At 46.8% G+C, this 26,158-nt stretch overlaps 1 protein-coding gene across 1 annotated transcript in view; it reads right to left on the reverse strand.

Annotated features, from left to right (window-relative positions):
• Positions 1 to 896: 896 nt before the first annotated feature.
• LOC308173737 (E3 ubiquitin-protein ligase TRIM8-like) overlaps positions 897 to 26,158 on the reverse strand; it is a gene marked incomplete at both ends in the record, with an annotated part of 89,935 nt that continues 64,673 nt past the window's right edge. The window contains 2 exons of the mRNA XM_080548780.1: positions 897 to 1,090; positions 1,277 to 1,426. Coding sequence (XP_080404906.1) covers positions 897 to 1,090; positions 1,277 to 1,426 — 344 coding nt within the window. The remainder of the gene's footprint in view (positions 1,091 to 1,276; positions 1,427 to 26,158) is intronic.

Raw genomic sequence — 26,158 nt, forward strand, 5'->3', positions numbered from 1 at the left:
AGCTTAATAACATCACGTCCCGGGGTCGTAGAGGCCTGGGGTTAGGCTTAAAATGACCGCGTAGACCTAAGGAACAGAAATATGAAAACCGCGTGTCTCTACCCCCTTCATAGCCAAAGTTATACGTCCCGTAGTGTAATCCGCGGTTAGCATGTGACGAATCTGCGGGGGGCTCAATAGCGTCACGTCCCGGGGTCGTAGAGACCCGGGGTTAGGCTTAAAATGACCGTGTAGACCTAATGAACTTAAATATGAAATATGGTGCTTCTGTGACACCTACGCTTGCTGAGCTAAAGTCCTTTAACCGAGCCAGGGAGACCTAAGCTAACCTAGCTAGGTGGCACGGGGACTTAGACGTTTTTTTTTCATTTTTTTTTTTTTTAACTTTCTTTTTAGATGAAAGCTTAGGTGAAAGCATTTTTGTAACTTTTTTTTTTTGACAGATCTGTCGTCTGTAACTTCAGTTTAACATGACTTCCCGGGGTCGTAGAGGGCTGGCGTTAGGCTTAAAATGACCGTGTAGACCTAAGGAACTTAAATATGAAAACCACGTGTTTCTACCACATTCATAGCCAGCGTTATACGTCCCGTAGTGTGACCCCTCCCGGGGTTAATAACGTATGGTTCCCCGCGGGTTAGGAGAACAATTCCAACACCCCCGGATAGACCAGAGGACAGGGAATCTAAAACCATTTGAATGGTGTCTCTACGACCTTCCTGTCACCCCCCATCATCATCATCATACGTGTGTGTGTGTGTGTGTGTGTGTGTGTGTGTGTGTGTGTGTGATTATTATTATTATTATGATTATTATTAAACCCCTAAAGACCAGATCACAGAGAAAGATATTTCTTCAGGTTAGCAGGTTGTGATAAAGCATCACTCTTATAGGACCTCTACTCCAGCTCACACAGCTCAGCACTGTCACCATGGTAACCAAACAACCCAAACCCAGGATAGAGGGTCTGAGTGAAGGTGGTCTGGACTCTGTGGAGGAGGGTCATGGTGTCAGAGGAGACGCTGTAGAAGGACAGACTACCTGCCCTGTGATCCAGGTACACTCCTACTCTGGAGGACCGAGGGCCTGATACTGCAGTCTCAACATTATTGTGTCTGAAACTGTAACCATCACTATAGCAGTCTAACCTCCAGGACTTGTTATTGAATCCTAACCAACAGTCAGTACCTGACCCTGCTCTGCTGATGTCTCTATATGAGACTGCTGTAGAAACCCTCCCACTCCTCTCCACCTCCCAGTAACAGCGTCCAGACAGACCCTCTCTACACAGCACCTGAACCCAGTATGTGAATCTCTCTGGATGATCAGGATATGACTGGGCTGGTCCCTGTGTCACCTTCCTGTTCCCCTCAGACAGAGAGAGGTGTCTGTGTGCTGTGTTTGGGTCCAGTGTGAGCCGACAGGAATCTGGGAGAAGAGCAGAGAGCAGATCAGAGAGATAAGGACAGATGTCAGATATGTAGCTAGCTGTCTTTGATGACTCTCTGCTGCCTCTCCTAGAGCTCTCTAGTAGTCCTAAGGCTAATATGTGAAAACATCGTTTCTTTTTCATAAAAGCACCAAACTTGGTACTCTTGTAGAAACACAAGACTATGCTGGATAAGGTCTACAGGTCTACACGGTCATTTTAAGCCGTCAGCCAGCCCTCTACGACCACGGGAAGTCATTAAAAGTGAAGTTACTTCTGTTAAACTAAGCTAAGCTAAACATCGCTAATCGCTAACTCCCTCAGCTGGGCCTTAAAGAGACAAGCGCCCTTTTCTCATCTCAAGCTTCATTAGCTTCATTAGCTTCATTAGCTTCATTAGCTTCATTAGCTCACCACATCTTTGACTTAAGCTCCGCCCACTTTGACTTAAGCTCCGCCCACTTTGACTTAAGCTCCTCCCACTTTGATTTAAGCTCCTCCCACTTTGATTTAAGCTCCGCACACTTTGACTTAAGCTCCTCCCACTTTGATTTAAGCTCCTCCCACTTTGACTTAAGCTCCGCCTACTTTGACTTAAGCTCCTCCCACTTTGACTTAAGCTCCTCCCACTTTGATTTAAGCTCCTCCCACTTTGACTTAAGCTCCGCCCACTTTGACTTAAGCTCCGCCCACTTTGACTTAAGCTCCTCCCACTTTGATTTAAGCTCCGCCCACTTTAACCTAAGCTCCTCCCACTTTGACTTAAGCTCCTCCCACTTTGACTTAAGCTCCTCCCACTTTGATTTAAGCTCCTCCCACTTTGACTTAAGCTCCGCCCACTTTGACTTAAGCTCCGCCCACTTTGACTTAAGCTCCTCCCACTTTGATTTAAGCTCCGCCCACTTTAACCTAAGCTCCTCCCACTTTGACTTAAGCTCCTCCCACTTTGATTTAAGCTCCGCCCACTTTGACTTAAGCTCCTCCCACTTTGATTTAAGCTCCTCCCACTTTGCTTTAAGCTCCGCCCACTTTGACTTAAGCTCCGCCCACTTTGACTTAAGCTCCTCCCACTTTGACTTAAGCTCCTCCCACTTTGATTTAAGCTCCGCCCACTTTGACTTAAGCTCCTCCCACTTTGATTTAAGCTCCTCCCACTTTGACTTAAGCTCCTCCCACTTTGACTTAAGCTCCTCCCACTTTGACTTAAGCTCCTCCCACTTTGCTTTAAGCTCCTCCCACTTTGAATTAAGCGCCGCCCACTTTGACTTAAGCTCCGCCCACTTTGATTTAAGCTCCTCCCACTTAGACTTAAGCTCCTCCCACTTTCCTTTAAGCTCCTCCCACTTTGAATTAAGCTCCGCCCACTTTGACTTAAGCTCCGCCCACTTTGATTTAAGCTCCTCCCACTTAGACTTAAGCTCCGCCCACTTTGACTTAAGCTCCTCCCACTTTGACTTAAGCTCCTCCCACTTTGACTTAAGCTCCTCCCACTTTGACTTAAGCTCCTCCCACTTTGACTTAAGCTCCTCCCACTTTGATTTAAGCTCCGCCCACTTTGACTTAAGCTCCTCCCACTTTGATTTAAGCTCCTCCCACTTTGATTTAAGCTCCTCCCACTTTGACTTAAGCTCCTCCCACTTTGATTTAAGCTCCTCCCACTTTGACTTAAGCTCCTCCCACTTTGATTTAAGCTCCTCCCACTTTGACTTAAGCTCCGCCCACTTTGACTTAAGCTCCGCCCACTTTGACTTAAGCTCCTCCCACTTTGATTTAAGCTCCGCCCACTTTAACCTAAGCTCCTCCCACTTTGACTTAAGCTCCTCCCACTTTGATTTAAGCTCCTCCCACTTTGACTTAAGCTCCTCCCACTTTGATTTAAGCTCCTCCCACTTTGACTTAAGCTCCGCCCACTTTGACTTAAGCTCCGCCCACTTTGACTTAAGCTCCTCCCACTTTGACTTAAGCTCCGCCCACTTTAACCTAAGCTCCTCCCACTTTGACTTAAGCTCCTCCCACTTTGATTTAAGCTCCTCCCACTTTGCTTTAAGCTCCGCCCACTTTGACTTAAGCTCCTCCCACTTTGACTTAAGCTCCTCCCACTTTGATTTAAGCTCCGCCCACTTTGACTTAAGCTCCTCCCACTTTGATTTAAGCTCCTCCCACTTTGACTTAAGCTCCTCCCACTTTGAGTTAAGCTCCTCCCACTTTGACTTAAGCTCCTCCCACTTTGCTTTAAGCTCCTCCCACTTTGAATTAAGCTCCGCCCACTTTGACTTAAGCTCCGCCCACTTTGATTTAAGCTCCTCCCACTTAGACTTAAGCTCCTCCCACTTTCCTTTAAGCTCCTCCCACTTTGAATTAAGCTCCGCCCACTTTGACTTAAGCTCCGCCCACTTTGATTTAAGCTCCTCCCACTTAGACTTAAGCTCCGCCCACTTTGACTTAAGCTCCTCCCACTTTGACTTAAGCTCCTCCCACTTTGACTTAAGCTCCTCCCACTTTGACTTAAGCTCCTCCCACTTTGACTTAAGCTCCTCCCACTTTGATTTAAGCTCCGCCCACTTTGACTTAAGCTCCTCCCACTTTGATTTAAGCTCCTCCCACTTTGATTTAAGCTCCTCCCACTTTGACTTAAGCTCCTCCCACTTTGATTTAAGCTCCTCCCACTTTGACTTAAGCTCCTCCCACTTTGATTTAAGCTCCTCCCACTTTGACTTAAGCTCCTCCCACTTTGACTTAAGCTCCTCCCACTTTGACTTAAGCTCCTCCCACTTTGACTTAAGCTCCTCCCACTTTGCTTTAAGCTCCTCCCACTTTGAATTAAGCTCCGCCCACTTTGATTTAAGCTCCTCCCACTTTGACTTAAGCTCCGCCCACTTTGACTTAAGCTCCCCCCACTTTGATTTAAGCTCCTCCCACTTTGACTTAAGCTCCTCCCACTTTGACTTAAGCTCCTCCCACTTTGATTTAAGCTCCTCCCACTTTGAATTAAGCTCCGCCCACTTTGACTTAAGCTCCGCCCACTTTGATTTAAGCTCCTCCCACTTTGACTTAAGCTCCGCCCACTTTGACTTAAGCTCCTCCCACTTTGACTTAAGCTCCTCCCACTTTGACTTAAGCTCCTCCCACTTTGATTTAAGCTCCTCCCACTTTGACTTAAGCTCCGCCCACTTTGACTTAAGCTCCGCCCACTTTGACTTAAGCTCCTCCCACTTTGATTTAAGCTCCGCCCACTTTAACCTAAGCTCCTCCCACTTTGACTTAAGCTCCTCCCACTTTGATTTAAGCTCCTCCCACTTTGACTTAAGCTCCTCCCACTTTGATTTAAGCTCCTCCCACTTTGACTTAAGCTCCTCCCACTTTGACTTAAGCTCCTCCCACTTTGACTTAAGCTCCTCCCACTTTGACTTAAGCTCCTCCCACTTTGACTTAAGCTCCTCCCACTTTGATTTAAGCTCCGCCCACTTTGACTTAAGCTCCTCCCACTTTGATTTAAGCTCCTCCCACTTTGACTTAAGCTCCTCCCACTTTGATTTAAGCTCCTCCCACTTTGACTTAAGCTCCTCCCACTTTGACTTAAGCTCCTCCCACTTTGATTTAAGCTCCGCCCACTTTGACTTAAGCTCCTCCCACTTTGATTTAAGCTCCTCCCACTTAGACTTAAGCTCCTCCCACTTTGACTTAAGCTCCTCCCACTTTGACTTAAGCTCCGCCCACTTTGACTTAAGCTCCGCCCACTACGACACAAGCTCCGCCCACTTGTGTTAAAAGTGGGCGGAGCTTGTGTCAAAGTGGGCGGAGCTTAAGTGGGAGTGGGAGTGGCTTAGACAATTAGTGGGCGGAGCTTGTGTCTAAGTGGGAGTGGCTTAATTGAGTTAGTGGGCGGAGCTTAAGTCAAAGTGGGCGGAGCTTGTGTCAATGTGGGCGGAGCTTAAGTGGGAGTGGGAGTGGCTTAGACAATTAGTGGGCGGAGCTTGTGTCTAAGTGGGAGTGGCTTAATTGATTAATTCAAATTGTCTCTCATTTGCCAACAAACGACCTACCTAGACTGTACGCAGGTCTACTAGACATTATTGCTCAAATGAGAGATAATTTGAATTAATCAATTAAGCCACTCCCACTTAGACACAAGCTCCGCCCACTAACTGTCTAAGCCACTCCCACTCCCACTTAAGCTCCGCCCACTTTGACACAAGCTCCGCCCACTTTTGACACAAGCTCCGCCCACTAACTGTCTAAGCCACTCCCACTTTCACACAAGCTCCGCCCACTAACTGTCTAAGCCACTCCCACTCCCACTTAAGCTCCGCCCACTTTGACACAAGCTCCGCCCACTTTTGACACAAGCTCCGCCCACTAACTGTCTAAGCCACTCCCACTTTCACACAAGCTCCGCCCACTAACTGTCTAAGCCACTCCCACTTAGACACAAGCTCCGCCCACTTTGACTTAAGCTCCGCCCACTTTTACACAGCTCATTAACATACAGCTCATTAATATACAGCTCATTAGCATGAATCTCATTAACATACACAGCTAATTAACATACAGCTCATTAACATACAGCTCATTAGCATGAATCTCATTAGCATTAAGCTCATTAACATACAGCTCATTAGCATGAATCTCATTAACATACAGCTCATTAACATACACACACAGCTCATTAACATACAGCTCATTAACATGACCATTCACATTCACATTCACATATGCCCAGGAGCTCAGATGTCACTGGTTATTCCACACCCTTGTGACCTCAGGTCATAGAGAGAGATGTTAAATGCGTGCATCCACTATCTTCACCCTAACGTTTTTTTTTTTTTTTTTTTTTTTTTTTTTATCACATTTTTTATTTTTTGTTCCCTGCCCCATTGGCTTTTATGATCGTGAGATCACGCTGTATCCAAAAAGGGGTAAGCCCCCGGTGAGGGCTAGCATGGCCAAAACGTGCAGGAAGCTTAATAACATCACGTCCCGGGGTCGTAGAGGCCTGGGGTTAGGCTTAAAATGACCGCGTAGACCTAAGGAACAGAAATATGAAAACCGCGTGTCTCTACCCCCTTCATAGCCAAAGTTATACGTCCCGTAGTGTAATCCGCGGTTAGCATGTGACGAATCTGCGGGGGGGTCAATAGCGTCACGTCCCGGGGTCGCAGAGGGCTGGGGTTAGGCTTAAAATGACCGTGTAGACCTAATGAACTTAAATATGAAATATGGTGTTTCTGTGACACCTACGCTTGCTGAGCTAAAGTCCTTTAACCGAGCCAGGGAGACCTAAGCTAACCTAGCTAGGTGGCACGGGGACTTAGACGTTTTTTTTTCATTTTTTTTTTTTTTTACTTTCTTTTTAGATGAAAGCTTAGGTGAAAGCATTTTTTCAACTTTTTTTTTTTGACAGATCTGTCGTCTGTAACTTCAGTTTAACATGACTTCCCGGGGTCGTAGAGGGCTGGCGTTAGGCTTCAAATGACCGTGTAGACCTAATGAACTTAAATATGAAAACCTTGTGTTTCTACCACATTCATAGCCAGCGTTATACGTCCCGTAGTGTGACCCCTCCCGGGGTTAATAACGTATGGTTCCCCGCGGGTTAGGAGAACAATTCCAACACCCCCGGATAGACCAGAGGACAGGGAATCTAAAACCATTTGAATGGTGTCTCTACGACCTTCCTGTCACCCCCCATCATCATCATCATACGTGTGTGTGTGTGTGTGTGTGTGTGTGTGTGATTATTATTATTATTATGATTATTATTAAACCTCTAAAGACCAGATCACAGAGAAAGATATTTCTTCAGGTTAGCAGGTTGTGATAAAGCATCACTCTTATAGGACCTCTACTCCAGCTCACACAGCTCAGCACTGTCACCATGGTAACCAAACAACCCAAACCCAGGATAGAGGGTCTGAGTGAAGGTGGTCTGGACTCTGTGGAGGAGGGTCATGGTGTCAGAGGAGACGCTGTAGAAGGACAGACTACCTGCCCTGTGATCCAGGTACACTCCTACTCTGGAGGACCGAGGGCCTGATACTGCAGTCTCAACATTATTGTGTCTGAAACTGTAACCATCACTATAGCAGTCTAACCTCCAGGACTTGTTATTGAATCCTAACCAACAGTCAGTACCTGACCCTGCTCTGCTGATGTCTCTATATGAGACTGCTGTAGAAACCCTCCCACTCCTCTCCACCTCCCAGTAACAGCGTCCAGACAGACCCTCTCTACACAGCACCTGAACCCAGTATGTGAATCTCTCTGGATGATCAGGATATGACTGGGCTGGTCCCTGTGTCACCTTCCTGTTCCCCTCAGACAGAGAGAGGTATCTGTGTGCTGTGTTTGGGTCCAGTGTGAGCCGACAGGAATCTGGGAGAAGAGCAGAGAGCAGATCAGAGAGATAAGGACAGATGTCAGATATGTAGCTAGCTGTCTTTGATGAGTCTCTGCTGCCTCTCCTAGAGCTCTCTAGTAGTCCTAAGGCTAATATGTGAAAACATCGTTTCTTTTTCATAAAAGCACCAAACTTGGTACTCTTGTAGAAACACAAGACTATGCTGGATAAGGTCTACAGGTCTACACGGTCATTTTAAGCCGTCAGCCAGCCCTCTACGACCACGGGAAGTCATTAAAAGTGAAGTTACTTCTGTTAAACTAAGCTAAGCTAAACATCGCTAATCGCTAACTCCCTCAGCTGGGCCTTAAAGAGACAAGCGCCCTTTTCTCATCTCAAGCTTCATTAGCTTCATTAGCTTCATTAGCTTCATTAGCTTCATTAGCTCACCACATCTTTGACTTAAGCTCCGCCCACTTTGACTTAAGCTCCGCCCACTTTGACTTAAGCTCCTCCCACTTTGATTTAAGCTCCTCCCACTTTGATTTAAGCTCCGCACACTTTGACTTAAGCTCCTCCCACTTTGATTTAAGCTCCTCCCACTTTGACTTAAGCTCCGCCTACTTTGACTTAAGCTCCTCCCACTTTGACTTAAGCTCCTCCCACTTTGATTTAAGCTCCTCCCACTTTGACTTAAGCTCCGCCCACTTTGACTTAAGCTCCGCCCACTTTGACTTAAGCTCCTCCCACTTTGATTTAAGCTCCGCCCACTTTAACCTAAGCTCCTCCCACTTTGACTTAAGCTCCTCCCACTTTGACTTAAGCTCCTCCCACTTTGATTTAAGCTCCTCCCACTTTGACTTAAGCTCCGCCCACTTTGACTTAAGCTCCGCCCACTTTGACTTAAGCTCCTCCCACTTTGATTTAAGCTCCGCCCACTTTAACCTAAGCTCCTCCCACTTTGACTTAAGCTCCTCCCACTTTGATTTAAGCTCCGCCCACTTTGACTTAAGCTCCTCCCACTTTGATTTAAGCTCCTCCCACTTTGCTTTAAGCTCCGCCCACTTTGACTTAAGCTCCGCCCACTTTGACTTAAGCTCCTCCCACTTTGACTTAAGCTCCTCCCACTTTGATTTAAGCTCCGCCCACTTTGACTTAAGCTCCTCCCACTTTGATTTAAGCTCCTCCCACTTTGACTTAAGCTCCTCCCACTTTGACTTAAGCTCCTCCCACTTTGACTTAAGCTCCTCCCACTTTGCTTTAAGCTCCTCCCACTTTGAATTAAGCGCCGCCCACTTTGACTTAAGCTCCGCCCACTTTGATTTAAGCTCCTCCCACTTAGACTTAAGCTCCTCCCACTTTCCTTTAAGCTCCTCCCACTTTGAATTAAGCTCCGCCCACTTTGACTTAAGCTCCGCCCACTTTGATTTAAGCTCCTCCCACTTAGACTTAAGCTCCGCCCACTTTGACTTAAGCTCCTCCCACTTTGACTTAAGCTCCTCCCACTTTGACTTAAGCTCCTCCCACTTTGACTTAAGCTCCTCCCACTTTGACTTAAGCTCCTCCCACTTTGATTTAAGCTCCGCCCACTTTGACTTAAGCTCCTCCCACTTTGATTTAAGCTCCTCCCACTTTGATTTAAGCTCCTCCCACTTTGACTTAAGCTCCTCCCACTTTGATTTAAGCTCCTCCCACTTTGACTTAAGCTCCTCCCACTTTGATTTAAGCTCCTCCCACTTTGACTTAAGCTCCGCCCACTTTGACTTAAGCTCCGCCCACTTTGACTTAAGCTCCTCCCACTTTGATTTAAGCTCCGCCCACTTTAACCTAAGCTCCTCCCACTTTGACTTAAGCTCCTCCCACTTTGATTTAAGCTCCTCCCACTTTGACTTAAGCTCCTCCCACTTTGATTTAAGCTCCTCCCACTTTGACTTAAGCTCCGCCCACTTTGACTTAAGCTCCGCCCACTTTGACTTAAGCTCCTCCCACTTTGACTTAAGCTCCGCCCACTTTAACCTAAGCTCCTCCCACTTTGACTTAAGCTCCTCCCACTTTGATTTAAGCTCCTCCCACTTTGCTTTAAGCTCCGCCCACTTTGACTTAAGCTCCTCCCACTTTGACTTAAGCTCCTCCCACTTTGATTTAAGCTCCGCCCACTTTGACTTAAGCTCCTCCCACTTTGATTTAAGCTCCTCCCACTTTGACTTAAGCTCCTCCCACTTTGAGTTAAGCTCCTCCCACTTTGACTTAAGCTCCTCCCACTTTGCTTTAAGCTCCTCCCACTTTGAATTAAGCTCCGCCCACTTTGACTTAAGCTCCGCCCACTTTGATTTAAGCTCCTCCCACTTAGACTTAAGCTCCTCCCACTTTCCTTTAAGCTCCTCCCACTTTGAATTAAGCTCCGCCCACTTTGACTTAAGCTCCGCCCACTTTGATTTAAGCTCCTCCCACTTAGACTTAAGCTCCGCCCACTTTGACTTAAGCTCCTCCCACTTTGACTTAAGCTCCTCCCACTTTGACTTAAGCTCCTCCCACTTTGACTTAAGCTCCTCCCACTTTGACTTAAGCTCCTCCCACTTTGATTTAAGCTCCGCCCACTTTGACTTAAGCTCCTCCCACTTTGATTTAAGCTCCTCCCACTTTGATTTAAGCTCCTCCCACTTTGACTTAAGCTCCTCCCACTTTGATTTAAGCTCCTCCCACTTTGACTTAAGCTCCTCCCACTTTGATTTAAGCTCCTCCCACTTTGACTTAAGCTCCTCCCACTTTGACTTAAGCTCCTCCCACTTTGACTTAAGCTCCTCCCACTTTGACTTAAGCTCCTCCCACTTTGCTTTAAGCTCCTCCCACTTTGAATTAAGCTCCGCCCACTTTGATTTAAGCTCCTCCCACTTTGACTTAAGCTCCGCCCACTTTGACTTAAGCTCCCCCCACTTTGATTTAAGCTCCTCCCACTTTGACTTAAGCTCCTCCCACTTTGACTTAAGCTCCTCCCACTTTGATTTAAGCTCCTCCCACTTTGAATTAAGCTCCGCCCACTTTGACTTAAGCTCCGCCCACTTTGATTTAAGCTCCTCCCACTTTGACTTAAGCTCCGCCCACTTTGACTTAAGCTCCTCCCACTTTGACTTAAGCTCCTCCCACTTTGACTTAAGCTCCTCCCACTTTGATTTAAGCTCCTCCCACTTTGACTTAAGCTCCGCCCACTTTGACTTAAGCTCCGCCCACTTTGACTTAAGCTCCTCCCACTTTGATTTAAGCTCCGCCCACTTTAACCTAAGCTCCTCCCACTTTGACTTAAGCTCCTCCCACTTTGATTTAAGCTCCTCCCACTTTGACTTAAGCTCCTCCCACTTTGATTTAAGCTCCTCCCACTTTGACTTAAGCTCCTCCCACTTTGACTTAAGCTCCTCCCACTTTGACTTAAGCTCCTCCCACTTTGACTTAAGCTCCTCCCACTTTGACTTAAGCTCCTCCCACTTTGATTTAAGCTCCGCCCACTTTGACTTAAGCTCCTCCCACTTTGATTTAAGCTCCTCCCACTTTGACTTAAGCTCCTCCCACTTTGATTTAAGCTCCTCCCACTTTGACTTAAGCTCCTCCCACTTTGACTTAAGCTCCTCCCACTTTGATTTAAGCTCCGCCCACTTTGACTTAAGCTCCTCCCACTTTGATTTAAGCTCCTCCCACTTAGACTTAAGCTCCTCCCACTTTGACTTAAGCTCCTCCCACTTTGACTTAAGCTCCGCCCACTTTGACTTAAGCTCCGCCCACTACGACACAAGCTCCGCCCACTTGTGTTAAAAGTGGGCGGAGCTTGTGTCAAAGTGGGCGGAGCTTAAGTGGGAGTGGGAGTGGCTTAGACAATTAGTGGGCGGAGCTTGTGTCTAAGTGGGAGTGGCTTAATTGAGTTAGTGGGCGGAGCTTAAGTCAAAGTGGGCGGAGCTTGTGTCAATGTGGGCGGAGCTTAAGTGGGAGTGGGAGTGGCTTAGACAATTAGTGGGCGGAGCTTGTGTCTAAGTGGGAGTGGCTTAATTGATTAATTCAAATTGTCTCTCATTTGCCAACAAACGACCTACCTAGACTGTACGCAGGTCTACTAGACATTATTGCTCAAATGAGAGATAATTTGAATTAATCAATTAAGCCACTCCCACTTAGACACAAGCTCCGCCCACTAACTGTCTAAGCCACTCCCACTCCCACTTAAGCTCCGCCCACTTTGACACAAGCTCCGCCCACTTTTGACACAAGCTCCGCCCACTAACTGTCTAAGCCACTCCCACTTTCACACAAGCTCCGCCCACTAACTGTCTAAGCCACTCCCACTCCCACTTAAGCTCCGCCCACTTTGACACAAGCTCCGCCCACTTTTGACACAAGCTCCGCCCACTAACTGTCTAAGCCACTCCCACTTTCACACAAGCTCCGCCCACTAACTGTCTAAGCCACTCCCACTTAGACACAAGCTCCGCCCACTTTGACTTAAGCTCCGCCCACTTTTACACAGCTCATTAACATACAGCTCATTAATATACAGCTCATTAGCATGAATCTCATTAACATACACAGCTAATTAACATACAGCTCATTAACATACAGCTCATTAGCATGAATCTCATTAGCATTAAGCTCATTAACATACAGCTCATTAGCATGAATCTCATTAACATACAGCTCATTAACATACACACACAGCTCATTAACATACAGCTCATTAACATGACCATTCACATTCACATTCACATATGCCCAGGAGCTCAGATGTCACTGGTTATTCCACACCCTTGTGACCTCAGGTCATAGAGAGAGATGTTAAATGCGTGCATCCACTATCTTCACCCTAACGTTTTTTTTTTTTTTTTTTTTTTTTTTTTTATCACATTTTTTATTTTTTGTTCCCTGCCCCATTGGCTTTTATGATCGTGAGATCACGCTGTATCCAAAAAGGGGTAAGCCCCCGGTGAGGGCTAGCATGGCCAAAACGTGCAGGAAGCTTAATAACATCACGTCCCGGGGTCGTAGAGGCCTGGGGTTAGGCTTAAAATGACCGCGTAGACCTAAGGAACAGAAATATGAAAACCGCGTGTCTCTACCCCCTTCATAGCCAAAGTTATACGTCCCGTAGTGTAATCCGCGGTTAGCATGTGACGAATCTGCGGGGGGCTCAATAGCGTCACGTCCCGGGGTCGTAGAGACCCGGGGTTAGGCTTAAAATGACCGTGTAGACCTAATGAACTTAAATATGAAATATGGTGCTTCTGTGACACCTACGCTTGCTGAGCTAAAGTCCTTTAACCGAGCCAGGGAGACCTAAGCTAACCTAGCTAGGTGGCACGGGGACTTAGACGTTTTTTTTTCATTTTTTTTTTTTTTAACTTTCTTTTTAGATGAAAGCTTAGGTGAAAGCATTTTTGTAACTTTTTTTTTTTGACAGATCTGTCGTCTGTAACTTCAGTTTAACATGACTTCCCGGGGTCGTAGAGGGCTGGCGTTAGGCTTAAAATGACCGTGTAGACCTAAGGAACTTAAATATGAAAACCACGTGTTTCTACCACATTCATAGCCAGCGTTATACGTCCCGTAGTGTGACCCCTCCCGGGGTTAATAACGTATGGTTCCCCGCGGGTTAGGAGAACAATTCCAACACCCCCGGATAGACCAGAGGACAGGGAATCTAAAACCATTTGAATGGTGTCTCTACGACCTTCCTGTCACCCCCCATCATCATCATCATACGTGTGTGTGTGTGTGTGTGTGTGTGTGTGTGTGTGTGTGTGTGATTATTATTATTATTATGATTATTATTAAACCCCTAAAGACCAGATCACAGAGAAAGATATTTCTTCAGGTTAGCAGGTTGTGATAAAGCATCACTCTTATAGGACCTCTACTCCAGCTCACACAGCTCAGCACTGTCACCATGGTAACCAAACCTAAACCCAGGATAGAGGGTCTGAGTGAAGGTGGTCTGGACTCTGTGGAGGAGGGTCATGGTGTCAGAGGAGACGCTGTAGAAGGACAGACTACCTGCCCTGTGATCCAGGTACACTCCTACTCTGGAGGACTGAGGGCCTGATACTGCAGTCTGAACACCATTGTGTCTGAAACTGTAACCACGACTAGAGCAGTCTAACATCCAGGACTTGTTATTGTATCCTAACAGACAGTCATGACCTGTCCCTGCTCTGTTGATGTCTCTATATGAGACTGCTGTATGAACCCCCCACTCCACTCCACCTCCCAGTAACAGCGTCCAGACAGACCCTCTCTACACAGCACCTGAGGCCACAGACAGTGAATCTCTCTGGATGATCAGGATATGACTGGGCTTGTCCACGTGTCACCTTCCTGTTCCCCTCAGACAGAGAGAGGTGTCTGTGTGCTGTGTTTGGGTCCAGTGTGAGCCGACAGGAATCTGGGAGAAGAGCAGAGCAGAGAGCAGATCAGAGAGATAAGGAGAGATGTCAGATATGTAGCTAGCTGTCTTTGATGACTCTCTGCTGCCTCTCCTAGAGCTCTCTAGTAGTCCTAAGGCTAATATGTGAAAACATCGTTTCTTTTTCATAAAAGCACCAAACTTGGTACTCTTGTAGAAACACAAGACTATGCTGGATAAGGTCTACAGGTCTACACGGTCATTTTAAGCCGTCAGCCAGCCCTCTACGACCACGGGAAGTCATTAAAAGTGAAGTTACTTCTGTTAAACTAAGCTAAGCTAAACATCGCTAATCGCTAACTCCCTCAGCTGGGCCTTAAAGAGACAAGCGCCCTTTTCTCATCTCAAGCTTCATTAGCTTCATTAGCTTCATTAGCTTCATTAGCTTCATTAGCTCACCACATCTTTGACTTAAGCTCCGCCCACTTTGACTTAAGCTCCGCCCACTTTGACTTAAGCTCCTCCCACTTTGATTTAAGCTCCTCCCACTTTGATTTAAGCTCCGCACACTTTGACTTAAGCTCCTCCCACTTTGATTTAAGCTCCTCCCACTTTGACTTAAGCTCCGCCTACTTTGACTTAAGCTCCTCCCACTTTGACTTAAGCTCCTCCCACTTTGATTTAAGCTCCTCCCACTTTGACTTAAGCTCCGCCCACTTTGACTTAAGCTCCGCCCACTTTGACTTAAGCTCCTCCCACTTTGATTTAAGCTCCGCCCACTTTAACCTAAGCTCCTCCCACTTTGCTTTAAGCTCCGCCCACTTTGACTTAAGCTCCTCCCACTTTGACTTAAGCTCCTCCCACTTTGATTTAAGCTCCTCCCACTTTGATTTAAGCTCCGCCCACTTTGACTTAAGCTCCGCCCACTTTGATTTAAGCTCCGCCCACTTTAACCTAAGCTCCTCCCACTTTGACTTAAGCTCCTCCCACTTTGATTTAAGCTCCGCCCACTTTGACTTAAGCTCCTCCCACTTTGATTTAAGCTCCTCCCACTTTGCTTTAAGCTCCGCCCACTTTGACTTAAGCTCCGCCCACTTTGACTTAAGCTCCTCCCACTTTGACTTAAGCTCCTCCCACTTTGATTTAAGCTCCGCCCACTTTGACTTAAGCTCCTCCCACTTTGATTTAAGCTCCTCCCACTTTGACTTAAGCTCCTCCCACTTTGACTTAAGCTCCTCCCACTTTGACTTAAGCTCCTCCCACTTTGCTTTAAGCTCCTCCCACTTTGAATTAAGCGCCGCCCACTTTGACTTAAGCTCCGCCCACTTTGATTTAAGCTCCTCCCACTTAGACTTAAGCTCCTCCCACTTTCCTTTAAGCTCCTCCCACTTTGAATTAAGCTCCGCCCACTTTGACTTAAGCTCCGCCCACTTTGATTTAAGCTCCTCCCACTTAGACTTAAGCTCCGCCCACTTTGACTTAAGCTCCTCCCACTTTGACTTAAGCTCCTCCCACTTTGACTTAAGCTCCTCCCACTTTGACTTAAGCTCCTCCCACTTTGACTTAAGCTCCTCCCACTTTGATTTAAGCTCCGCCCACTTTGACTTAAGCTCCTCCCACTTTGATTTAAGCTCCTCCCACTTTGATTTAAGCTCCTCCCACTTTGACTTAAGCTCCTCCCACTTTGATTTAAGCTCCTCCCACTTTGACTTAAGCTCCTCCCACTTTGATTTAAGCTCCTCCCACTTTGCTTTAAGCTCCGCCCACTTTGACTTAAGCTCCGCCCACTTTGACTTAAGCTCCTCCCACTTTGACTTAAGCTCCTCCCACTTTGATTTAAGCTCCGCCCACTTTGACTTAAGCTCCTCCCACTTTGATTTAAGCTCCTCCCACTTTGACTTAAGCTCCTCCCACTTTGATTTAAGCTCCTCCCACTTTGACTTAAGCTCCTCCCACTTTGACTTAAGCTCCTCCCACTTTGACTTAAGCTCCTCCCACTTTGACTTAAGCTCCTCCCACTTTGACTTAAGCTCCTCCCACTTTGATTTAAGCTCCGCCCACTTTGACTTAAGCTCCTCCCACTTTGATTTAAGCTCCTCCCACTTTGACTTAAGCTCCTCCCACTTTGATTTAAGCTCCTCCCACTTTGACTTAAGCTCCTCCCACTTTGACTTAAGCTCCTCCCACTTTGATTTAAGCTCCGCCCACTTTGACTTAAGCTCCTCCCACTTTGATTTAAGCTCCTCCCACTTAGACTTAAGCTCCTCCCACTTTGACTTAAGCTCCTCCCACTTTGACTTAAGCTCCGCCCACTTTGACTTAAGCTCCGCCCACTACGACACAAGCTCCGCCCACTTGTGTTAAAAGTGGGCGGAGCTTGTGTCAAAGTGGGCGGAGCTTAAGTGGGAGTGGGAGTGGCTTAGACAATTAGTGGGCGGAGCTTGTGTCTAAGTGGGAGTGGCTTAATTGAGTTAGTGGGCGGAGCTTAAGTCAAAGTGGGCGGAGCTTGTGTCAATGTGGGCGGAGCTTAAGTGGGAGTGGGAGTGGCTTAGACAATTAGTGGGCGGAGCTTGTGTCTAAGTGGGAGTGGCTTAATTGATTAATTCAAATTGTCTCTCATTTGCCAACAAACGACCTACCTAGACTGTACGCAGGTCTACTAGACATTATTGCTCAAATGAGAGATAATTTGAATTAATCAATTAAGCCACTCCCACTTAGACACAAGCTCCGCCCACTAACTGTCTAAGCCACTCCCACTCCCACTTAAGCTCCGCCCACTTTGACACAAGCTCCGCCCACTTTTGACACAAGCTCCGCCCACTAACTGTCTAAGCCACTCCCACTTTCACACAAGCTCCGCCCACTAACTGTCTAAGCCACTCCCACTCCCACTTAAGCTCCGCCCACTTTGACACAAGCTCCGCCCACTTTTGACACAAGCTCCGCCCACTAACTGTCTAAGCCACTCCCACTTTCACACAAGCTCCGCCCACTAACTGTCTAAGCCACTCCCACTTAGACACAAGCTCCGCCCACTTTGACTTAAGCTCCGCCCACTTTTACACAGCTCATTAACATACAGCTCATTAATATACAGCTCATTAGCATGAATCTCATTAACATACACAGCTAATTAACATACAGCTCATTAACATACAGCTCATTAGCATGAATCTCATTAGCATTAAGCTCATTAACATACAGCTCATTAGCATGAATCTCATTAACATACAGCTCATTAACATACACACACAGCTCATTAACATACAGCTCATTAACATGACCATTCACATTCACATTCACATATGCCCAGGAGCTCAGATGTCACTGGTTATTCCTCACCCTTGTGACCCCAGGTCACAGAGAGAGATGTTAAATGCGTGCATCCACTATCTTCACCCTAACGTTTTTTTTTTTTTTTTTTTTTTTTTTTTATCACATTTTTTATTTTTTGTTCCCTGCCCCATTGGCTTTTATGATCGTGAGATCACGCTGTATCCAAAAAGGGGTAAGCCCCCGGTGAGGGCTAGCATGGCCAAAACGTGCAGGAAGCTTAATAACATCACGTCCCGGGGTCGTAGAGGCCTGGGGTTAGGCTTAAAATGACCGCGTAGACCTAAGGAACAGAAATATGAAAACCGCGTGTCTCTACCCCCTTCATAGCCAAAGTTATACGTCCCGTAGTGTAATCCGCGGTTAGCATGTGACGAATCTGCGGGGGGCTCAATAGCGTCACGTCCCGGGGTCGTAGAGACCCGGGGTTAGGCTTAAAATGACCGTGTAGACCTAATGAACTTAAATATGAAATATGGTGCTTCTGTGACACCTACGCTTGCTGAGCTAAAGTCCTTTAACCGAGCCAGGGAGACCTAAGCTAACCTAGCTAGGTGGCACGGGGACTTAGACGTTTTTTTTTCATTTTTTTTTTTTTTAACTTTCTTTTTAGATGAAAGCTTAGGTGAAAGCATTTTTGTAACTTTTTTTTTTTGACAGATCTGTCGTCTGTAACTTCAGTTTAACATGACTTCCCGGGGTCGTAGAGGGCTGGCGTTAGGCTTAAAATGACCGTGTAGACCTAAGGAACTTAAATATGAAAACCACGTGTTTCTACCACATTCATAGCCAGCGTTATACGTCCCGTAGTGTGACCCCTCCCGGGGTTAATAACGTATGGTTCCCCGCGGGTTAGGAGAACAATTCCAACACCCCCGGATAGACCAGAGGACAGGGAATCTAAAACCATTTGAATGGTGTCTCTACGACCTTCCTGTCACCCCCCATCATCATCATCATACGTGTGTGTGTGTGTGTGTGTGTGTGTGTGTGTGTGTGTGTGTGATTATTATTATTATTATGATTATTATTAAACCCCTAAAGACCAGATCACAGAGAAAGATATTTCTTCAGGTTAGCAGGTTGTGATAAAGCATCACTCTTATAGGACCTCTACTCCAGCTCACACAGCTCAGCACTGTCACCATGGTAACCAAACCTAAACCCAGGATAGAGGGTCTGAGTGAAGGTGGTCTGGACTCTGTGGAGGAGGGTCATGGTGTCAGAGGAGACGCTGTAGAAGGACAGACTACCTGCCCTGTGATCCAGGTACACTCCTACTCTGGAGGACTGAGGGCCTGATACTGCAGTCTGAACACCATTGTGTCTGAAACTGTAACCACGACTAGAGCAGTCTAACATCCAGGACTTGTTATTGTATCCTAACAGACAGTCATGACCTGTCCCTGCTCTGTTGATGTCTCTATATGAGACTGCTGTATGAACCCCCCACTCCACTCCACCTCCCAGTAACAGCGTCCAGACAGACCCTCTCTACACAGCACCTGAGGCCACAGACAGTGAATCTCTCTGGATGATCAGGATATGACTGGGCTTGTCCACGTGTCACCTTCCTGTTCCCCTCAGACAGAGAGAGGTGTCTGTGTGCTGTGTTTGGGTCCAGTGTGAGCCGACAGGAATCTGGGAGAAGAGCAGAGCAGAGAGCAGATCAGAGAGATAAGGAGAGATGTCAGATATGTAGCTAGCTGTCTTTGATGACTCTCTGCTGCCTCTCCTAGAGCTCTCTAGTAGTCCTAAGGCTAATATGTGAAAACATCGTTTCTTTTTCATAAAAGCACCAAACTTGGTACTCTTGTAGAAACACAAGACTATGCTGGATAAGGTCTACAGGTCTACACGGTCATTTTAAGCCGTCAGCCAGCCCTCTACGACCACGGGAAGTCATTAAAAGTGAAGTTACTTCTGTTAAACTAAGCTAAGCTAAACATCGCTAATCGCTAACTCCCTCAGCTGGGCCTTAAAGAGACAAGCGCCCTTTTCTCATCTCAAGCTTCATTAGCTTCATTAGCTTCATTAGCTTCATTAGCTTCATTAGCTCACCACATCTTTGACTTAAGCTCCGCCCACTTTGACTTAAGCTCCGCCCACTTTGACTTAAGCTCCTCCCACTTTGATTTAAGCTCCTCCCACTTTGATTTAAGCTCCGCACACTTTGACTTAAGCTCCTCCCACTTTGATTTAAGCTCCTCCCACTTTGACTTAAGCTCCGCCTACTTTGACTTAAGCTCCTCCCACTTTGACTTAAGCTCCTCCCACTTTGATTTAAGCTCCTCCCACTTTGACTTAAGCTCCGCCCACTTTGACTTAAGCTCCGCCCACTTTGACTTAAGCTCCTCCCACTTTGATTTAAGCTCCGCCCACTTTAACCTAAGCTCCTCCCACTTTGACTTAAGCTCCTCCCACTTTGACTTAAGCTCCTCCCACTTTGATTTAAGCTCCTCCCACTTTGACTTAAGCTCCGCCCACTTTGACTTAAGCTCCGCCCACTTTGACTTAAGCTCCTCCCACTTTGATTTAAGCTCCGCCCACTTTAACCTAAGCTCCTCCCACTTTGACTTAAGCTCCTCCCACTTTGATTTAAGCTCCGCCCACTTTGACTTAAGCTCCTCCCACTTTGATTTAAGCTCCTCCCACTTTGCTTTAAGCTCCGCCCACTTTGACTTAAGCTCCGCCCACTTTGACTTAAGCTCCTCCCACTTTGACTTAAGCTCCTCCCACTTTGATTTAAGCTCCGCCCACTTTGACTTAAGCTCCTCCCACTTTGATTTAAGCTCCTCCCACTTTGACTTAAGCTCCTCCCACTTTGACTTAAGCTCCTCCCACTTTGACTTAAGCTCCTCCCACTTTGCTTTAAGCTCCTCCCACTTTGAATTAAGCGCCGCCCACTTTGACTTAAGCTCCGCCCACTTTGATTTAAGCTCCTCCCACTTAGACTTAAGCTCCTCCCACTTTCCTTTAAGCTCCTCCCACTTTGAATTAAGCTCCGCCCACTTTGACTTAAGCTCCGCCCACTTTGATTTAAGCTCCTCCCACTTAGACTTAAGCTCCGCCCACTTTGACTTAAGCTCCTCCCACTTTGACTTAAGCTCCTCCCACTTTGACTTAAGCTCCTCCCACTTTGACTTAAGCTCCTCCCACTTTGACTTAAGCTCCTCCCACTTTGATTTAAGCTCCGCCCACTTTGACTTAAGCTCCTCCCACTTTGATTTAAGCTCCTCCCACTTTGATTTAAGCTCCTCCCACTTTGACTTAAGCTCCTCCCACTTTGATTTAAGCTCCTCCCACTTTGACTTAAGCTCCTCCCACTTTGATTTAAGCTCCTCCCACTTTGACTTAAGCTCCGCCCACTTTGACTTAAGCTCCGCCCACTTTGACTTAAGCTCCTCCCACTTTGATTTAAGCTCCGCCCACTTTAACCTAAGCTCCTCCCACTTTGACTTAAGCTCCTCCCACTTTGATTTAAGCTCCTCCCACTTTGACTTAAGCTCCTCCCACTTTGATTTAAGCTCCTCCCACTTTGACTTAAGCTCCGCCCACTTTGACTTAAGCTCCGCCCACTTTGACTTAAGCTCCTCCCACTTTGACTTAAGCTCCGCCCACTTTAACCTAAGCTCCTCCCACTTTGACTTAAGCTCCTCCCACTTTGATTTAAGCTCCTCCCACTTTGCTTTAAGCTCCGCCCACTTTGACTTAAGCTCCTCCCACTTTGACTTAAGCTCCTCCCACTTTGATTTAAGCTCCGCCCACTTTGACTTAAGCTCCTCCCACTTTGATTTAAGCTCCTCCCACTTTGACTTAAGCTCCTCCCACTTTGAGTTAAGCTCCTCCCACTTTGACTTAAGCTCCTCCCACTTTGCTTTAAGCTCCTCCCACTTTGAATTAAGCTCCGCCCACTTTGACTTAAGCTCCGCCCACTTTGATTTAAGCTCCTCCCACTTAGACTTAAGCTCCTCCCACTTTCCTTTAAGCTCCTCCCACTTTGAATTAAGCTCCGCCCACTTTGACTTAAGCTCCGCCCACTTTGATTTAAGCTCCTCCCACTTAGACTTAAGCTCCGCCCACTTTGACTTAAGCTCCTCCCACTTTGACTTAAGCTCCTCCCACTTTGACTTAAGCTCCTCCCACTTTGACTTAAGCTCCTCCCACTTTGACTTAAGCTCCTCCCACTTTGATTTAAGCTCCGCCCACTTTGACTTAAGCTCCTCCCACTTTGATTTAAGCTCCTCCCACTTTGATTTAAGCTCCTCCCACTTTGACTTAAGCTCCTCCCACTTTGATTTAAGCTCCTCCCACTTTGACTTAAGCTCCTCCCACTTTGATTTAAGCTCCTCCCACTTTGACTTAAGCTCCTCCCACTTTGACTTAAGCTCCTCCCACTTTGACTTAAGCTCCTCCCACTTTGACTTAAGCTCCTCCCACTTTGCTTTAAGCTCCTCCCACTTTGAATTAAGCTCCGCCCACTTTGACTTAAGCTCCGCCCACTTTGATTTAAGCTCCTCCCACTTTGACTTAAGCTCCGCCCACTTTGACTTAAGCTCCCCCCACTTTGATTTAAGCTCCTCCCACTTTGACTTAAGCTCCTCCCACTTTGACTTAAGCTCCTCCCACTTTGATTTAAGCTCCTCCCACTTTGAATTAAGCTCCGCCCACTTTGACTTAAGCTCCGCCCACTTTGATTTAAGCTCCTCCCACTTTGACTTAAGCTCCGCCCACTTTGACTTAAGCTCCTCCCACTTTGACTTAAGCTCCTCCCACTTTGACTTAAGCTCCTCCCACTTTGATTTAAGCTCCTCCCACTTTGACTTAAGCTCCGCCCACTTTGACTTAAGCTCCGCCCACTTTGACTTAAGCTCCTCCCACTTTGATTTAAGCTCCGCCCACTTTAACCTAAGCTCCTCCCACTTTGACTTAAGCTCCTCCCACTTTGATTTAAGCTCCTCCCACTTTGACTTAAGCTCCTCCCACTTTGATTTAAGCTCCTCCCACTTTGACTTAAGCTCCTCCCACTTTGACTTAAGCTCCTCCCACTTTGACTTAAGCTCCTCCCACTTTGACTTAAGCTCCTCCCACTTTGACTTAAGCTCCTCCCACTTTGATTTAAGCTCCGCCCACTTTGACTTAAGCTCCTCCCACTTTGATTTAAGCTCCTCCCACTTTGACTTAAGCTCCTCCCACTTTGATTTAAGCTCCTCCCACTTTGACTTAAGCTCCTCCCACTTTGACTTAAGCTCCTCCCACTTTGATTTAAGCTCCGCCCACTTTGACTTAAGCTCCTCCCACTTTGATTTAAGCTCCTCCCACTTAGACTTAAGCTCCTCCCACTTTGACTTAAGCTCCTCCCACTTTGACTTAAGCTCCGCCCACTTTGACTTAAGCTCCGCCCACTACGACACAAGCTCCGCCCACTTGTGTTAAAAGTGGGCGGAGCTTGTGTCAAAGTGGGCGGAGCTTAAGTGGGAGTGGGAGTGGCTTAGACAATTAGTGGGCGGAGCTTGTGTCTAAGTGGGAGTGGCTTAATTGAGTTAGTGGGCGGAGCTTAAGTCAAAGTGGGCGGAGCTTGTGTCAATGTGGGCGGAGCTTAAGTGGGAGTGGGAGTGGCTTAGACAATTAGTGGGCGGAGCTTGTGTCTAAGTGGGAGTGGCTTAATTGATTAATTCAAATTGTCTCTCATTTGCCAACAAACGACCTACCTAGACTGTACGCAGGTCTACTAGACATTATTGCTCAAATGAGAGATAATTTGAATTAATCAATTAAGCCACTCCCACTTAGACACAAGCTCCGCCCACTAACTGTCTAAGCCACTCCCACTCCCACTTAAGCTCCGCCCACTTTGACACAAGCTCCGCCCACTTTTGACACAAGCTCCGCCCACTAACTGTCTAAGCCACTCCCACTTTCACACAAGCTCCGCCCACTAACTGTCTAAGCCACTCCCACTCCCACTTAAGCTCCGCCCACTTTGACACAAGCTCCGCCCACTTTTGACACAAGCTCCGCCCACTAACTGTCTAAGCCACTCCCACTTTCACACAAGCTCCGCCCACTAACTGTCTAAGCCACTCCCACTTAGACACAAGCTCCGCCCACTTTGACTTAAGCTCCGCCCACTTTTACACAGCTCATTAACATACAGCTCATTAATATACAGCTCATTAGCATGAATCTCATTAACATACACAGCTAATTAACATACAGCTCATTAACATACAGCTCATTAGCATGAATCTCATTAGCATTAAGCTCATTAACATACAGCTCATTAGCATGAATCTCATTAACATACAGCTCATTAACATACACACACAGCTCATTAACATACAGCTCATTAACATGACCATTCACATTCACATTCACATATGCCCAGGAGCTCAGATGTCACTGGTTATTCCACACCCTTGTGACCTCAGGTCATAGAGAGAGATGTTAAATGCGTGCATCCACTATCTTCACCCTAACGTTTTTTTTTTTTTTTTTTTTTTTTTTTTTATCACATTTTTTATTTTTTGTTCCCTGCCCCATTGGCTTTTATGATCGTGAGATCACGCTGTATCCAAAAAGGGGTAAGCCCCCGGTGAGGGCTAGCATGGCCAAAACGTGCAGGAAGCTTAATAACATCACGTCCCGGGGTCGTAGAGGCCTGGGGTTAGGCTTAAAATGACCGCGTAGACCTAAGGAACAGAAATATGAAAACCGCGTGTCTCTACCCCCTTCATAGCCAAAGTTATACGTCCCGTAGTGTAATCCGCGGTTAGCATGTGACGAATCTGCGGGGGGCTCAATAGCGTCACGTCCCGGGGTCGTAGAGACCCGGGGTTAGGCTTAAAATGACCGTGTAGACCTAATGAACTTAAATATGAAATATGGTGCTTCTGTGACACCTACGCTTGCTGAGCTAAAGTCCTTTAACCGAGCCAGGGAGACCTAAGCTAACCTAGCTAGGTGGCACGGGGACTTAGACGTTTTTTTTTCATTTTTTTTTTTTTTAACTTTCTTTTTAGATGAAAGCTTAGGTGAAAGCATTTTTGTAACTTTTTTTTTTTGACAGATCTGTCGTCTGTAACTTCAGTTTAACATGACTTCCCGGGGTCGTAGAGGGCTGGCGTTAGGCTTAAAATGACCGTGTAGACCTAAGGAACTTAAATATGAAAACCACGTGTTTCTACCACATTCATAGCCAGCGTTATACGTCCCGTAGTGTGACCCCTCCCGGGGTTAATAACGTATGGTTCCCCGCGGGTTAGGAGAACAATTCCAACACCCCCGGATAGACCAGAGGACAGGGAATCTAAAACCATTTGAATGGTGTCTCTACGACCTTCCTGTCACCCCCCATCATCATCATCATACGTGTGTGTGTGTGTGTGTGTGTGTGTGTGTGTGTGTGTGTGTGATTATTATTATTATTATGATTATTATTAAACCCCTAAAGACCAGATCACAGAGAAAGATATTTCTTCAGGTTAGCAGGTTGTGATAAAGCATCACTCTTATAGGACCTCTACTCCAGCTCACACAGCTCAGCACTGTCACCATGGTAACCAAACCTAAACCCAGGATAGAGGGTCTGAGTGAAGGTGGTCTGGACTCTGTGGAGGAGGGTCATGGTGTCAGAGGAGACGCTGTAGAAGGACAGACTACCTGCCCTGTGATCCAGGTACACTCCTACTCTGGAGGACTGAGGGCCTGATACTGCAGTCTGAACACCATTGTGTCTGAAACTGTAACCACGACTAGAGCAGTCTAACATCCAGGACTTGTTATTGTATCCTAACAGACAGTCATGACCTGTCCCTGCTCTGTTGATGTCTCTATATGAGACTGCTGTATGAACCCCCCACTCCACTCCACCTCCCAGTAACAGCGTCCAGACAGACCCTCTCTACACAGCACCTGAGGCCACAGACAGTGAATCTCTCTGGATGATCAGGATATGACTGGGCTTGTCCACGTGTCACCTTCCTGTTCCCCTCAGACAGAGAGAGGTGTCTGTGTGCTGTGTTTGGGTCCAGTGTGAGCCGACAGGAATCTGGGAGAAGAGCAGAGCAGAGAGCAGATCAGAGAGATAAGGAGAGATGTCAGATATGTAGCTAGCTGTCTTTGATGACTCTCTGCTGCCTCTCCTAGAGCTCTCTAGTAGTCCTAAGGCTAATATGTGAAAACATCGTTTCTTTTTCATAAAAGCACCAAACTTGGTACTCTTGTAGAAACACAAGACTATGCTGGATAAGGTCTACAGGTCTACACGGTCATTTTAAGCCGTCAGCCAGCCCTCTACGACCACGGGAAGTCATTAAAAGTGAAGTTACTTCTGTTAAACTAAGCTAAGCTAAACATCGCTAATCGCTAACTCCCTCAGCTGGGCCTTAAAGAGACAAGCGCCCTTTTCTCATCTCAAGCTTCATTAGCTTCATTAGCTTCATTAGCTTCATTAGCTTCATTAGCTCACCACATCTTTGACTTAAGCTCCGCCCACTTTGACTTAAGCTCCGCCCACTTTGACTTAAGCTCCTCCCACTTTGATTTAAGCTCCTCCCACTTTGATTTAAGCTCCGCACACTTTGACTTAAGCTCCTCCCACTTTGATTTAAGCTCCTCCCACTTTGACTTAAGCTCCGCCTACTTTGACTTAAGCTCCTCCCACTTTGACTTAAGCTC

The sequence above is a fragment of the Nansenia antarctica genome, assembly GCF_963989245.1.
Source record: "Nansenia antarctica genome assembly, chromosome: 1".
NCBI lineage: Eukaryota > Metazoa > Chordata > Actinopteri > Argentiniformes > Microstomatidae > Nansenia > Nansenia antarctica.